The following is a 16,513-nucleotide window of genomic DNA, read 5'->3' on the forward strand; positions in this document are numbered from 1 at the left end:
TAAAAGTACTTTTACAGTTTCTAAACTAGAAGTATACATTGTTAGAAAAAGATAAATTCACGAGCCAGCAGTAAGGCATCTTCACCCAGGAAAGTAAGTCTAAACAGCATGGTGTTTTATTTTAACCAAAATAATAAAAAAAAAACAATTTTGGGTCACCTAATAACAATCATCAAACTGCAAAGTGAAAATATTATAAAGGAAAATATTTTTATCAAAGAAAAATGTATTTGATTAAGGAGTTCTAGAAATCTTTATTTGTCGTAAAGGAATTCAAATATTTTAAAGAATACTAGTTTTTTTGTCTTAATTCAAATAAGATATTCTCAGACTATTTCATAAGGGAATTTAAAGGTAAAGAAAAATAAAAAGAATTGAAATTAAACAGAAAGATTTTTGTTCAGGCAATAAAACGTTATAGTGCTGCCACAACTGACTCAAGCATGTCTGATCAGTTGGACATTTTATCAATCTCTGATGGTACTACCTTGTCGTCCCGATCGGTAAGAAATGTGAAAAAATCTAAATGCATGGCCGATTGTTATCTTAACTGTAGAAATAAACTTAAAGATTTAATCCAGTATTAGCATGACCTCATAGATTTAAAACTTAATCCCAAAGTATGTGTTGTATATTTCTTAACACTCTTGAATTAGAAAACATTCTGATTTGAATTTGAAACACTGCCATATTTTTATTAATTGGTATATTTAGTAAGTTTGGAATTTATGACATTTGAAATATTTTAATTATTTGAAGGTAAGAGTCATGATAATCAATTAAATAAATTTCAATTTGAAGAATCTGAATAACTCATACTTAGGATTGTATGAAATATTGGAGGTTTTGACCAACATTCTTAGCATTTCTTATAAGTTGAGAAACTTTTCTTAAGATTAACATACAGCAAATAATTGCCAACCAAATTGAATGCATAATGTTGGAGACCTTGTATGGGAATCATTTTATATTTGGGTATTAGGTTAACTCAGCAGTTGATTCTTTGAATTTTTGAAGAATTCCATGGAAAATCTTGACATGAGTTTCATAAAAAATCTCAATTTGAAAGCTACCTCCAACCCATCTTTAACATTAATATATCCAGTTGTTAAAATTTGAAGATAAAATTATTCAAGCTTGAGAATTTAAAACTGGCCCCAGGGTATCATTCTGTAAAGTTTTTATTGAAAGAATCCAAATGTTTATTTTGAATTCAGTATCATGCTTATATATTTTTATTTTCATGAACAATACATTGTCCTCATTTCTTTCCTATCTCATCTCTTTATTTCTCTCTTCCTCTCTTTCTGTCATCATCATGTAGAAAGATACATGGGACCCTTGGGGACAAGGGATAGGAAATCCAGAACGAAAGGAAGATGGTTCACTGATACCTCGGCAACATGCACTCGAGAAACAGAGAATTAAGGTGAAAAATGTTGTCTCTGTGTTAAAACTGTCGTAAACTACCAGTGTCTAAATTAGGGATGGATATTTTCATTTACAACTAATCACTTAATGTTGTTGGGTCTCTTAAGAAGTATGTATTGTAACTTATGTATGAAGAAAATAATTTGCATGTGTTTGATCTCTAATTTACTAATCAGGATGGGTAGGTTCATTATTTGTTATATTGTAATCCTTTTAGGGTGACCATCTCATTGAAAATCAATTTTTAAATATTTGACAAGATAATATCCAGGGTATTGTATGCAACCAAATTTAAAATAGTAACTTCAGGTCATATGTTTTGCTTACTTGGTGATGGAATTATATGTTTATTTTATTTATGTACTTTATTTACAAGTACAGTTATATGCCTACAGAGTTAGCCATGGACTATAATTTATCCTCACTTTTCTGCAGATTTTATCTTTAATATGTTACAACAATTCAGTACAATTTGCCAGATCATGATTTTCTAATTAGGATGGGTAGCCTTTTTACTTGTTGTATAATATAACCCTTTTGCCAGCACTCCACAGTTTAGTTTAGTTTCGCACTTTTGGCTAGGGATGAAAAATGACATGAATGGAAACCGGTAGTTGCTATAGTGATTAAAAATGAAGAATCTATTGTTGATAAAACATTTTCTGAAAAAAGGGGACTTTTAAAAGTATTTTGCAATGTTTTATATATATTCAATGTTGAAGGGGCTTTTTTTCAATGACAATTTGACTTCATTGTGAAAGTGAAAGTAAGTCAATTTTGTACCATGCTAAATTTAATAAGTGGATTACAAAGTGAAATAGCTCAAAATCTAACCGGCGATGCCCATATGAGGAAGGGGTTTTTGAAGGGAAAAGTTTGAACAGTTTCAGGGATTGAAATAAAAATTTCAGATATTTTGCGGGAAATTTGATATTTTTAAACCTGATTTTATGAACTTTTTTGCAAATTTTCGCATATTTTTGCATGGTTTCTATGGTAACCCTATATGCTGTGGGTAATTTTTTTTCAGAAAATTTTTACTGCATCCTGAAGGCCTTGGCTTGAGCTATTTCTAGATATATAGATTTACAGATGCTTGACAATTTTTTAAAGTGATAAATGTTACAAAGCATCAGATTACAAGACCAAAATCAGGCAGTTCTACAATACTGTGGAGTGCTGGCTTAAAGGGAACTGCCTATACCCCTACACATTTAAAAAATTGCTTTACACCTTAGAAACTAGTGTTTTTATGCTATGCTTTGATACAAGGGTTAAAACAATGTAACTTATGGTATGGACCTATGTTGTTGTTAGCTAATAAGTCCCTAGCAACCAAGTATGCAGATTTTTTGCAAAGTTAACAGAACAATCATTGAACTAATTCATGTGTGAATATGGCTCTTGCCATCACAAAGAATGAAATATATTTTTAAAAGCTAAATATTTGCGCAGGTTACATGTAAAATAGTTAACCGGGCAACTTTTAAGTGCACAATAAGCAAAGGTTTAATAACCTTAGACCTGGAGTGGGCTTTTTAGTATTTGGTTTTCAGTTCATTCAGATTTCTGTGATTTTTCATGTGATGAGCTTCAAATGCACTATTTTGGCATAAAACCTGTGTTAAAAGCTTACAAAACCCCAAATTTAGGGTTTATAAGTACATATGGGTTGTGATTTTGTATGTTTTAAGTGGAAATTTTCATCTAAAAGATGATTATAGCAAAACAGTGAAATGCATATCTGTACTTAGGTATAAGGAAAGTTCTCCACTAATGAAGAGGAGATAGCCTAGTATGAGAATGCCTCTAAAATTGTTATCAATTGTCCAATTATGATAAATTTGGTATCATTTTACTCGTAAGAAGGTAAGCTTTCAAGAAATAACTAGAAAATTACAATATTTAATATTGCATTTTGCTTAAAGGGAACTGCCTATACCCCTACACATTTAAAAAATTGCTTTACACCTTAGAAACTAGTGTTTTTATGCTATGCTTTGATACAAGGGTTAAAACAATGTAACTTATGGTATGGACCTATGTTGTTGTTAGCTAATAAGTCCCTAGCAACCAAGTATGCAGATTTTTTGCAAAGTTAACAGAACAATCATTGAACTAATTCATGTGTGAATATGGCTCTTGCCATCACAAAGAATGAAATATATTTTTAAAAGCTAAATATTTGCGCAGGTTACATGTAAAATAGTTAACCGGGCAACTTTTAAGTGCACAATAAGCAAAGGTTTAATAACCTTAGACCTGGAGTGGGCTTTTTAGTATTTGGTTTTCAGTTCATTCAGATTTCTGTGATTTTTCATGTGATGAGCTTCAAATGCACTATTTTGGCATAAAACCTGTGTTAAAAGCTTACAAAACCCCAAATTTAGGGTTTATAAGTACATATGGGTTGTGATTTTGTATGTTTTAAGTGGAAATTTTCATCTAAAAGATGATTATAGCAAAACAGTGAAATGCATATCTGTACTTAGGTATAAGGAAAGTTCTCCACTAATGAAGAGGAGATAGCCTAGTATGAGAATGCCTCTAAAATTGTTATCAATTGTCCAATTATGATAAATTTGGTATCATTTTACTCGTAAGAAGGTAAGCTTTCAAGAAATAACTAGAAAATTACAATATTTAATATTGCATTTTGCTTAAAGGGAACTGCCTATACCCCTACACATTTAAAAAATTGCTTTACACCTTAGAAACTAGTGTTTTTATGCTATGCTTTGATACAAGGGTTAAAACAATGTAACTTATGGTATGGACCTATGTTGTTGTTAGCTAATAAGTCCCTAGCAACCAAGTATGCAGATTTTTTGCAAAGTTAACAGAACAATCATTGAACTAATTCATTTGTGAATATGGCTCTTGCCATCACAAAGAATGAAATATATTTTTAAAAGCTAAATATTTGCGCAGGTTACATGTAAAATAGTTAACCGGGCAACTTTTAAGTGCACAATAAGCAAAGGTTTAATAACCTTAGACCTGGAGTGGGCTTTTTAGTATTTGGTTTTCAGTTCATTCAGATTTCTGTGATTTTTCATGTGATGAGCTTCAAATGCACTATTTTGGCATAAAACCTGTGTTAAAAGCTTACAAAACCCCAAATTTAGGGTTTATAAGTACATATGGGTTGTGATTTTGTATGTTTTAAGTGGAAATTTTCATCTAAAAGATGATTATAGCAAAACAGTGAAATGCATATCTGTACTTAGGTATAAGGAAAGTTCTCCACTAATGAAGAGGAGATAGCCTAGTATGAGAATGCCTCTAAAATTGTTATCAATTGTCCAATTATGATAAATTTGGTATCATTTTACTCGTAAGAAGGTAAGCTTTCAAGAAATAACTAGAAAATTACAATATTTAATATTGCATTTTGCTTAAGCCAGCACTCCACAGTTTAGTTTAGTTTCGCACTTTTGGCTAGGGATGAAAAATGACATGAATGGAAACCGGTAGTTGCTATAGTGATTAAAAATGAAGAATCTATTGTTGATAAAACATTTTCTGAAAAAAGGGGACTTTTAAAAGTATTTTGCAATGTTTTATATATATTCAATGTTGAAGGGGCTTTTTTTCAATGACAATTTGACTTCATTGTGAAAGTGAAAGTAAGTCAATTTTGTACCATGCTAAATTTAATAAGTGGATTACAAAGTGAAATAGCTCAAAATCTAACCGGCGATGCCCATATGAGGAAGGGGTTTTTGAAGGGAAAAGTTTGAACAGTTTCAGGGATTGAAATAAAAATTTCAGATATTTTGCGGGAAATTTGATATTTTTAAACCTGATTTTATGAACTTTTTTGCAAATTTTCGCATATTTTTGCATGGTTTCTATGGTAACCCTATATGCTGTGGGTAATTTTTTTTCAGAAAATTTTTACTGCATCCTGAAGGCCTTGGCTTGAGCTATTTCTAGATATATAGATTTACAGATGCTTGACAATTTTTTAAAGTGATAAATGTTACAAAGCATCAGATTACAAGACCAAAATCAGGCAGTTCTACAATACTGTGGAGTGCTGGCTTTAGGGTGACCATCTCATAAAAAAAAATAATTTTAAAATATTTGACAAGATAATATCCACATGGCATTGTATGCAACCAACTTAAATTTCAATGTTATAAAAGAATTGAAAGTTCATGGCAAACTTAGTAGTTACGGGTATGTATTATATTTTGTTTTTTTTTTATTTAATTTCTTGTTTAGACATTTTTTTTTATATTCTGACAATTGCTGTCATTTTTCTGTGCTTTTTTGCCAACTTGTGAAGAATGTAGAATTTGTATGATGCATGACTATTTATAGATAGGTCTCAATATTGATATCTGAACTGACGAGTGATTCTTTTACAGTCTAACTTTCACGGTCCTTTTACCCATAAATCTACTAAGCATAATGACCCTAATAAGGTGAAGACTAAGGATCATAGGGCCCTGGTTACCAATATCAATAGAGACACTAGGGTACCAACAGGACGATACAGCCCCTTTGGAAAGGGGATTGGAAATCCAGAGAGAGATCGCCATGGAAATGTTAAGGGAAAGAAAATGACCTTAGACACTAGCAAGGTGACACAATGTCGTCACATTATTATGTTGTACCCCTCTGTCTCCTTGCATGATCTGGTATTAAAAGAATTAAGTATGAAAAAATGTAAAAAAGCGTAAGTTCTTCATTGGAATATTTTTGTGAGGAGAAAATATAAATGTGACAATAACATTTTTGGTGTTGCTTTTTTGCAATTGTTTTAGTGATTTTTACTTTTGTAAATGGTAAAGAAATAATTATACATGATATGTTAGCACTACTTCCTATTTTGCACATATCCATCTTTGAAACAAAGTCTCCCTGAATCAGTTTTGTTGAGAGATAAAACAAAAATAAATTATGTTTTCTTGTGCAAAACAGCCACAGGACACTGTTGAAACAGGAAAAAAACAAAAGAAAAGATTCACTCAAATGGAGACCAGTCGTGACAAGGCTGCTTCTCCTGTTACAAACATTAACCGTGATACAAAAATCAACTGGTCTAATAATGATGATTCCCCAAGATGGGGTCAGGGAATTGGGAACCCACAGAGAAATGAAGATGGAATGATACTACCAAGACCATCCCTTCTGGAGCGAAAGGTGAAAGGTCACACATACTGCACTTATCTTGATGTAATACATGCACCAAAGAAACATTGTAAGGGAAAATTTTGTTAATTCAATTTCAAAATACTGAGAGACTTGTCAATGAGATTGGTTCCGATAGATTTCAAAGCTGTTTTATGGCATACGTTTTGATAGGTTGTACTGCAACAGGGTGCTTTGTTACTTCTACTTAATTGAATTGATATAAATGTAATTTGTAGTTGTTTTTTTGTGTGTTTTTTTTTCTGTTTTATCATTGTATGGTCTTTGTATGTCAATATTGTAAAATTTCAAAGAACAACTAAGAACACAGCTCTGATACAAGAACTAGTAATTTTTATTGAAAAAGGATGTTCTATTTATAGTACGGAGGAATCCCAGGGAGAGAGGGAACTCCTGAGACAAATTTGAATAGAAACACTAAACTACCATATAGACCTGGCAGCCCATGGGGCAAGGGTGTAGGTAACCCCAAGAGTGATGACCAAGGCAATTGTATGGCAAAGAAATCCATGACTCTTGACAAAAACAAGGTGAAAACAGCACACATATATGCACCATGGCAGTTGATAAATCATTGAATTTTGTTACCAGTACTGTCACCCTCTTCATTATAAATTCCTTCCTTTTGTTTATGTCTTTTTTGCCATTTTCTTCTCTTTTATCAATGTTTTTCTCATCATGTATATTTGGTTAATTTGAAGACTTCAAAACCTTTCGAATTTAATTTGAATTTTAAGTAACTTGTAAAATGGCTTATCCAGATTTTGGATGGTGAAGTTAAGAATAGTTTCCTATGCTCTTATGTTTATCTTCATGTGGGAAATTTTTTGTTCACTGCTATTTCAATGCCTACTCCAAAGCCTCATTGCTGTATGAAATTAGGCAAAGACTTTTTTTATTAAAAAAAATGTATGACATGACCTTTAATATTTATTTTGTTATAAGCCGACTGACAATGTTGGTCCCAGCATGGAAAAGAGAAAAAAGCCGACTTATGACCCATCTCTAGGATTACTGAATACTCCAAGGAGGAATCAAACACCAGAAATAAAACTTCATGCCCAAAATAAACCCAGACTTTCTAGTGACAAAGACGAAAAGTATGATCCGTGGGGCCAGGGTTATGGTACCCCCCAGAGAGATGAGCTAGGCTATATTCCAAGAAAAAATGCAACTCTTAATTCAAAAAAGGTGACAGCATGGCATTTATGTTTAAAAGTTTGAGTCAAATTTTATAATGCTTCTAAAAATATTTTTGCTCCAAAAAATAAAATGATTACCATATTTGTAAACTAATGATACTTTTTTTCTTTTTTGTCGACTTAGTTGGTTTAAGGAGATCTTGGCAAAGACCTTTTGAATTTATTAAACATTAAAAACACAATTTGAATACATTTTCTCCCTTTGAACCTTCAGCCAGTAGACACATTAAAGGGTCCTAGAAGATCATATGAACCTTCTTCAATTGTGTATGGCTCTGGAAATGATGCTAATCAAAACAATGGACAAAGTAGCTCTGGGACTAGACCAGCAAGTTGGATTGGAAAGGGTGCTGGAAATCCACAGCGTGACCCTTATGGCAATGTCCATAGATCTCAGACTCTTGATATGAACAAGGTCATATGTCACTAGAAGTTGTATTCATAGCATGGATGTTAAATTGGTCACAGTAGAAATAGATTTCTCACAGGTTCACAGGAATGCATGTTTAGACAATAATGTTACCTGTTTTTTCTCTTTATCTTGATGGCAGTATATCAAAACTCTTTCAATGACTTTCATGCAACCACAAAGGAATTCTTTTTTTTCTCTGCTTTGACACAACCTTCATATGACAAAAAGGAAAAGAACTAGAGACTTTCTGTTTGCACTGACTTTTCAAGTGAAGCACAGAAGCTTTTTCAAGTAATTGCAGCCTGTTTTTATGTATGGTGCTTACCTATGAATGATATCTTCACTAATCTTTTATATACCTTTATACCATTCAGGCTTGTTATTCAAGGCCTATCTTAGTTTCCTATTAAATGGTTTTTAGGGTTCTAGTAACGGTTTTTAGGGTTCTAGTTCATTTGGATATATTGTCTGTTTAATGGTCAACAAGTGTTAATCTTGCCAATGCAGCTAGTGTGTTAAGAACATATTTATTAAGCAGTTCTTGGATAGGTTTGCTTATTTTGTACACCTTTTAAAATCTTTTTTTTTTTACCATATGGTTTCATACCTTTTTCCCTTGCATTATTTTTTTTAGAACTGTTATGTTTACTACTGGGTGCATTGTACAATGTAAATTAACAGTCAAGGTAGCATGTACATTCATACTGTATTGGTATTTACATTACTGTAAACATATTAATATTACGTTGTTGCTTATTTTCATAGATTCTGTAAGGTGAACATATTCTCAGGTATCAATTTTTGCAGATTCAAAACATGATTAGCATTATATTGTGTTGAAATTCAATTTCGTGGTACTGTTTTTTGCCCTTTTATGTTCACTGCCAAAACAGCAAAAATTAGTACATGGCAAAAATCAGTACTTTTACAGTATATAGTCTTCTGTTTTAAATTGATATATTCTAATCTTTTTTAATGAACTGCAAGAATTTCAAAAGTAGTCCTTCTTAATTCCATGTAGGATGCCATAGGTCAATTTGATAATTAATACTGAAATTTTTGGAAAATTAAAATAGCCAAAAGATGGGCCTAGCATAGAAAAGAAGCAGAAACCCTATGATCCAACAGCTGGTGGAATTGTAAATTCACCTCGGAGGAATCAGACTCCAGATATTAAACCTAATCTGGGTCGTACTCTGCCGAATAACAAGGTGGACGAGTATGATCCATGGGGAAAAGGTGCTGGGAATCCAGACAGGGATGGTGATGGATATATCCAGCCAAGAAACCAGACTTTGGATGCTGGAAGGGTGAATTTTGACTCACATATATGTGAATTTATGCTTAAATTTGGTTTTGGCATTCTGCTTATTATTTTGGAAGATATGATTTACTATTCCACTTCTTTCCCTTTTGTCTGTCTCTTCTTCATTTTTTGACAGTATAATATCAATACTTTTAATTTGACAAATCAACTTGAAGTCTATTCTCTCCTATTTGTTCTCAACTTTTGCACAGACTACAGCATGTGTATATCAATACATGATTTTTCTTCTCTGTACATTGTCCTTCTGCATGCTGATCAAGTTGCACAAACATTATAATGTGTTGATGGTACACTGTTTGACATTTCTTAACATTGATGTACATTAGAAAGACATTTAACACCTGTTCCCCTCATTAGGGTTTTCAAAAGATAATGTAATTGGAAATTTTGTACAATTATTTATTTATTTGACAGTTTTCTTTGAATTAGCATTTTTATCTTGAAATGTGTTCTTTTTGTTTGCCTTCTCCAAGTTTTTGCCGAACTTTGCTCTTAATTTGTGTATGGTCTTCAGAAACTCTAAAATTGTTGAACTGAAATAATTAATTGCCTTTCTTATCAGCCTGTTGATAACGCTGAGAAGGTTAAGAAACCCATATTTGATCCCTCTTCTGGTAACCAACTGTCTCCAAGAGGGAACCAGACTCCTGATATCAAACCTCATGTCAACAGACCATTACCTATCAACAATGATAAATATCATCCTTGGGGTAAAGGCTATGGTAATCCGTCATTTGATGAAACAGGGAAACCTGCAAGGAAGATTTCCACTCTGGATACAACAAGGGTGAATACTTCATCACTGCATGATTGTTTTTCATATTCCTTTGTCTATAATTATACTACATGTAAGATATGTGGTATTTTTGAAGCACATGATATGAAAATAATAATGAAATATCTTTATCTCATTAACTTAATCAAAACTTACTTAATTTTGATCAGGGTTTAGAGAGAACTGTTGAGCTTTTCTGCATGCTTAAACAATCTCATGAACTGAAATACTGACTGCATTGGTACTTTGAATAATATGTAAACATTTTCTTGACCTTTAATGCATAGCCACCAGATGGCATCAGTGGTGATAGCAGAGAGCCAATCAGACATCCTAAACCAATGTCAGACTTGTCCTATATGATGAATAGAAACCGTACACAAAACATGACACCTATACAAAATGGCCATAGCTACAGCCCCGATGATGGCTTTCAGTTTGGAAAAGGAGCAGGAAACCCTATTTATGATGATGATGGCAATGTTTTGAGACATTCAACAACATTGACTCTTGATACTCCTGAAGAGGTGATAATGCACACAAATGTATCATATTCATTGTAACTTAGATGTTACCTGCACCTTTTATTGCAAGATTTTATGAATTATCCCATGTATTGCAACCCTGAATTTTGGCCATGTATGCAAATTAAGGCTTTGCTCTGGCTAGAGTTTTATTATTAATGAAGTGTGTAAGTGTAAGCTATAATTGAAAAGTTCAGAATTTTTTTATTTTAAGTACAAGTATTGTGCAATATGTCAGCACCTCAGTGTATGTCATAATTATGAAATGCATGAGAACATTGTCTGTACATTGATGTTGATGTTCGTGTTATATCTGTTGTGAAAACACAAAAATGTCTTAATATACAGGTTTGATAAGGGCATAATTGTATGTATTAACAGTTATCTCCCAAAAAAGATGTATTGTTTCACTCTTATTAATAGGTAGATAATGTATGCTTTCAAATCAAAATCTGAAATATTTATTGTGATATCTTATATTATTTTTTACGTAGGGCTTCAATGAATCCATTGTTTTTAAAATATTTTCTTTCTATATATGTTCGTGTGTTTTCTTTTGTAATTGTAAAAAGAAAAATCAATGATTGTCAAACCATGTGTTATAAATACTTGAAAGATAGTCGTTGCAATATGATAGGGTTTGTTACTATAGCTTAAAGAGTTTCAAACATTGAACGTTTTATGTCAAACATGTGATAGCATAAAAAAAGGGGATAATTTATAAAATGGGTGACTTTTACAATGGATATAATAATGGAATGGGTAGTTTGTACCATCAACAAACATATAATCGCCCTTACACTGAGAGAAGGCATAAATACGTTCCAGGATATGACGAACATATAGAAGACAAGTATAAACTAACTAATTATAGCTACACAGCTCGTGAGGTGAGTCTATTTATAGTTGGTTGCATGCAATAGTCCACGGTAAATTGGGTTGCATTCTTATACTGGTACTTAATTTTTTTTCTTTTTTTTTTTGGTAATAAGTCAAACTATTGAATTAGTTCATAAATCTAAAAATTTTTGATATTGTGTTTCTTCCTTATATGATCCAGGATATTTTTCAGAATCACCACTATTTTATCAACCTCTCTTTATTCCTTCAAGGTCTTATGATCTAGATCTTCTGTCATTTCTTTTCTTTACCATATCTGTCTTCTTTTTATCTAGTCATCTCTATTGTCACCATTTTATTTTAGAACTAATCATTTTCTTATTTGTCTGTATGAAGAGGTGGAAAGATTTTGCATAGTTTTTTTGTCATTTAGGAACAATACCGGAATAGTAAATGTATTATTTACTATTCTTCCCCATTATATATGCCAAGAACCAGTTGCACAAATGTCAAAAAAGTTTTGCTGTAAGATATCTCTCAGTCCACTGTATAGGAATATTATCACTGAGAGAGACTATTCATTTTTAGTTACTCTTAACAACTAACTGATATTTGTGTATCTGGGTCTTGATCATCAGTAAATACAGACTGTCCTTTTGTTCAGTTATGCAGTGATTGGAATTAGAGGGAACAATGTGCATATGGAAAATATCCCTTTCAAATGAGATTTTTTTTTACAAAGAATGTTAAAGAATGGCCCATTGAAATTCTAAAGATAATTGAATATAGTCCATTCTCAAAATTTTTATCCCGATCACTGAGTCATGTATTGTGTTTCATTGTTATTAATAATGAAGTTGTATTTGCAGCCAATGCAGAGCATGGAATCACCCAGAAGAGGTAACTGGACAGGTTATTATTGCTTTGCTAACTTTCTGTGGAATGGAACTGTCAGGACTTTTTTTTATTTTTAATTTTTAATTTTTTTTATTTTTTATTTTTTTTTTTGGGGGGGGGGGGGAGGGGGACGATAATTGTGTTTTGCATTTTTGTTTATTACAAAACAGGGGCATCTGTTTGTTAGACACTGATACAGATATCAGAATTCTCATAATTTTAATCTTTTTTTTATACGAAAGTTAAATGAATTTAGTTAGAATAATAAGAAATAAATTTCTGTTTTTTTACAACATTTAAATGAAGACTGTTCCATTTCATTGCTACTTTTCTGCTAACAGCATGTTGCTATCTTAAAATCTATAATAAAAAAAAAGAGAAAAAAATCAGTTCAGTTGCATTTATCTAATATTTCTTGTTGAAATCTTTAAAAAGTTCAGTATAGTCTTGAATAGTTTATGCTAGTCTTTAGAGGACATACAAACTTTCTTGAGCTTTCTTAAAACAATTTGTCTTATTGAAGGCTCTGCCACTGGTAAGATTTATGCCATCCTGTTTTTCTTTTATGCCATCCTGTTTTTTTTTATGCCAAGTGAAGTGTGTTTTCTAGCTCTTGAAATCAGTGAAACAGTAGAGTAATATGGTAAAAATTAGAAAAAAATTAAAAAGCTTGTTTTTGATAGTCAATTGAAGAATTGATTTCATTCAGTATGCATCAACATTTTGTTTAATCAAGAATGATTTTTTATGAGTTGAGAACACAGACCACTTTTTGATCTAAAATTGATTTGACTCAAAAGTCTGTTTTTGTGTTGTTGCTGTATTTCTAGTAATATCCCCCTACCTAATTTCCTTATAGCATTCTAACCATCTATGAACACCTAAAAATCTTTACATTGTGTTTGCAGATTAAAATAAAATTTAATAATGCCATAAAACTAATAGTAATTTTATGCATCTTCCAAAAGTATGTAATATTTTAATGATGTGAAATAAAAGACCCCTGTATGCTTGATCACCTCTTCCACCCCTTTTTACTGTAAGAGAGGTATTTTTTTCAAAGTTTGGAAAAAATTGATAAAAGAACATTCTAGACTTTTCATGTTAAAACAATCTATCTACTTCAGTTTATAAAATATGTTCATCTCTTTCCTTTTCATTTATAAAGATAATAATGCCATAATTAATTTATGTTATCCCTGCTTGTTTGTTTCCTTTTAGCTCCTCCTTCAAACAGATATGATAGCTATAATGATGTTGGCAGGTCATTACCTTATGCTGATAGATTAGCCAGGATCAATAGGGAGGTTCTACCATTGTACCACCCATTTGGGCGGGCTGGAGGCGGAGCACCAAACAAAGATCCTAAGGGTCATGTTGTTACACAGATCCAAGGAAACCTAAATATGGAGGTAATTTTTCCCTGTTTTAGAGATTGTGATGTATTGTAAAGTAGTTAGATGATAAATACTCCTTTTGTATTCCAAATTCATGTATTTACTATGAATACCGATAGATTTGAAGATCCTTCATAGTCTTCTTAGTAAATTAGTACATGCATTCTCTGTGCACACAAATCATGTATGTAAAGTAGTCACAAATTTGATGCTTTGTGTAGACAAAACAGTTCAGCAAAACTTAATTGTATTACCTGTATTTAGAAGCAAATTTCAAGATAAATCGATATTGAATAAATTTTATTCCACACTAAATGAAATGCTAATTAATGAAATAACGCAGGGGTCAATTTTTGAATTTGGAGAAATAGTGAAATTTCTTTTTCCTATTAGCTTAACCATTTTATAAAAGAATGCCTGTTGTCTTTCTTTTTTAACCTGCCAAAATGAAACAATGTCCCATACAGTTAAAAATGACTCTTCATTAAGTAATTAAGCATTTGCCAACTTTGATTCCAACCAAGTAGATCTCAGGATAATGCTCATGAAATATACAAAAATTTTGTTCAAATAATATTGTAGTTGTAATTTTGAAATCAACTGTTTGGATTTTATAAGTTTAAAAACATTTTAGCACAAATTTGGTAGGATATTTCTAGTGGTTAATCTAAATAAGAAATACAAGATTTAACAGAAAGTCTTGTACCACAAGCTTCATTCATCTGTGAATTTGTTTACATCACTATGAGTTAAATCAATCAAGTAATCTGTGGTGTTCTATTTTTTCCAGAATTATAAATTTCAGGATGTAAGTGGTTCAAGCTAGATCTCTCACCATGTCACTTTTGTTCTAAGATAAATATGCCTACTTTTAAACTCATCATAACAAGACTTGGTCTATACATTAATAATAGTGCAAAGATTCAGGACATCTTTTATATATATATATATATAAAAGTTTTTAAGATACCAAAAAATGTATCTTATTATAGCTTTTGGCATAATTGTTGACCTATATAATTTTTAAGTTCTTTAGGAAATGCTTTGTTTCAAAGCCATCTTGCTTGCTTCTGCAAGAAAAAATCAACCTAATAAAAAAGACTTAGTTGTATATATGATTTATGTTAAATATGTATAGACTAGGTTTTCAAAGGGATTTTATATCATTTTTTCTTCACTTATCCAACCCCTGCATGTGCTTTTGACAAGTAAACTCTAACTTTCCTTCATCTTTTTCTAACTGATCCCCCCTTTTATTGTTATAGTAACAAATACCATATTTGGTTCTAATACAGTTATATATTGTTATATTTCTGTGGCTCTACTTTTTCCATGTTCCCATCTCCAGCTATTCTTCCTAGTAACCCTTTATCGTTTCATATTTTATACATAGGCTAGTAGTATTGACTATTGTAGTTTAATGCAAATGGCTTTTCAAATGTGGATATAAGCAAGGTCGGATGCCTTTTAGTTATAAATAGATTTTGTTGCTTTTTAATTATTTTTCCATTGTTTTCTGAGGATTTACTTTAGCATTTAGTAGATTTTTCACTTTAGAAGCTATTTTGAGGAACTCAGTATATTGGCAGTTATCAGTTATGACCCTTTTCATGGCGATTATATCTTTTAATCTTACTATCCATTATTACAAGCATCTGGAGGATTATACTGATTAAAGGGAGGTAACCATGCACTGACTGGTCACTCTAATATACTATGACTAATTTTGCAGCCAAAAAACGACAGAAAACCTGTATATTGAGACTGCATGTTATTTAACACCAACTGCATGCTTGTGTATTTGTTGTGATATAAGGATGAATATTAATTGATCAAATTTAATACGCCATTCTCATACTTTTCAAATTTATCAGAATAGCAGCAGTGTAGGAAGCATATCAACTCAAACTTCTATGTGAAAAATTCAAATGATTGGGATAAAAAATGTTTTGTTTTCTGAAAATTTAGACCATTTGATAAATGATTTTTTTTATTTGTTTAGAGTACCATTGATCAGAAGACCAGAGATAGAGCAAGAGCTAAGGAGTACTATGATTTCCTGAGTAAGTTGTCTGTTGAATTATCCATGTTACCTAATTGAGTAGTCAGTTGAATTATCCATGGCACCTAATGAAGTCACCTGTTGAATTATCCATGACAACCAATGAAGTCGTCTGTTGAATTATCCATGTCACCCAAAGAAGTCATCTGTTGAATTATCCATGTTACCTAATTAAGTAGTCTGTTGAATTATCTTTGATACCTAATTAGGTAGTCTATCATATTATCCATGTCAACTAATGAAGTCATCTATTGAATTATCCATGTCACCTAATGAAGTCATCTGTTGAATAATCCATGTCACCCAATGAATTCATCTGTTGAATTGTCCATATCACCCAATGAAGTCATCTGTTGAATAATCCATGTCACCCAATGAAGTCATCTGTTGAATAATCCACGTCAACCAATGAAGTCATCTGTTGAATTATCCATGTCACCCAAAGAAGTCATCTGTTGAATTATCCATGTTACCTAATTAAGT

At 31.7% G+C, this 16,513-nt stretch overlaps 2 protein-coding genes across 33 annotated transcripts in view; both read left to right on the plus strand.

Annotated features, from left to right (window-relative positions):
* Positions 1–16,513, plus strand: part of LOC148611419 (uncharacterized) — a 65,941-nt gene that overhangs the window by 35,317 nt on the left and 14,111 nt on the right. For 25 of the 32 annotated variants that reach the window (XM_088592015.1, XM_088591990.1, XM_088591987.1 and 22 more), the window contains 5 exons: positions 1,325–1,429; positions 12,544–12,586; positions 13,793–13,983; positions 14,759–14,776; positions 15,971–16,031. In XM_088592015.1, coding sequence (XP_088448141.1) covers positions 1,325–1,429; positions 12,544–12,586; positions 13,793–13,983; positions 14,759–14,776; positions 15,971–16,031 — 418 coding nt within the window. The remainder of the gene's footprint in view (positions 1–1,324; positions 1,430–12,543; positions 12,587–13,792; positions 13,984–14,758; positions 14,777–15,970; positions 16,032–16,513) is intronic. The other 7 variants (XM_088592018.1, XM_088592001.1, XM_088592008.1 and 4 more) reach the window with 4 other exon arrangements.
* LOC148611420 (uncharacterized) lies at positions 1,609–11,563 on the plus strand. Its single transcript, XM_088595187.1, has 9 exons — positions 1,609–1,612; positions 5,794–6,023; positions 6,364–6,585; positions 6,957–7,124; positions 7,540–7,785; positions 8,011–8,211; positions 9,285–9,518; positions 10,098–10,322; positions 10,598–11,563. Exons 1-9 carry the CDS (start codon positions 1,609–1,611, stop codon positions 10,871–10,873), a joined length of 1,806 nt encoding a protein of 601 aa, XP_088451313.1. The 3' UTR covers positions 10,874–11,563.

Source organism: Perna viridis, chromosome 7, assembly GCF_037379345.1.
Source record: "Perna viridis isolate PV_CMFRI_1.1 ecotype Kerala chromosome 7, ASM3737934v1, whole genome shotgun sequence".
NCBI lineage: Eukaryota > Metazoa > Mollusca > Bivalvia > Mytilida > Mytilidae > Perna > Perna viridis.

Excerpts from the sequence above, each read along its gene's own strand:
- LOC148611420 (XM_088595187.1), top strand. Across the intron at positions 6,586-6,956 it reads CATCCCTTCTGGAGCGAAAG|TACGGAGGAATCCCAGGGAG; the intron begins GTGAAAGGTCAC and ends TTCTATTTATAG. Across the intron at positions 10,323-10,597 it reads CCACTCTGGATACAACAAGG|CCACCAGATGGCATCAGTGG; the intron begins GTGAATACTTCA and ends TTTAATGCATAG.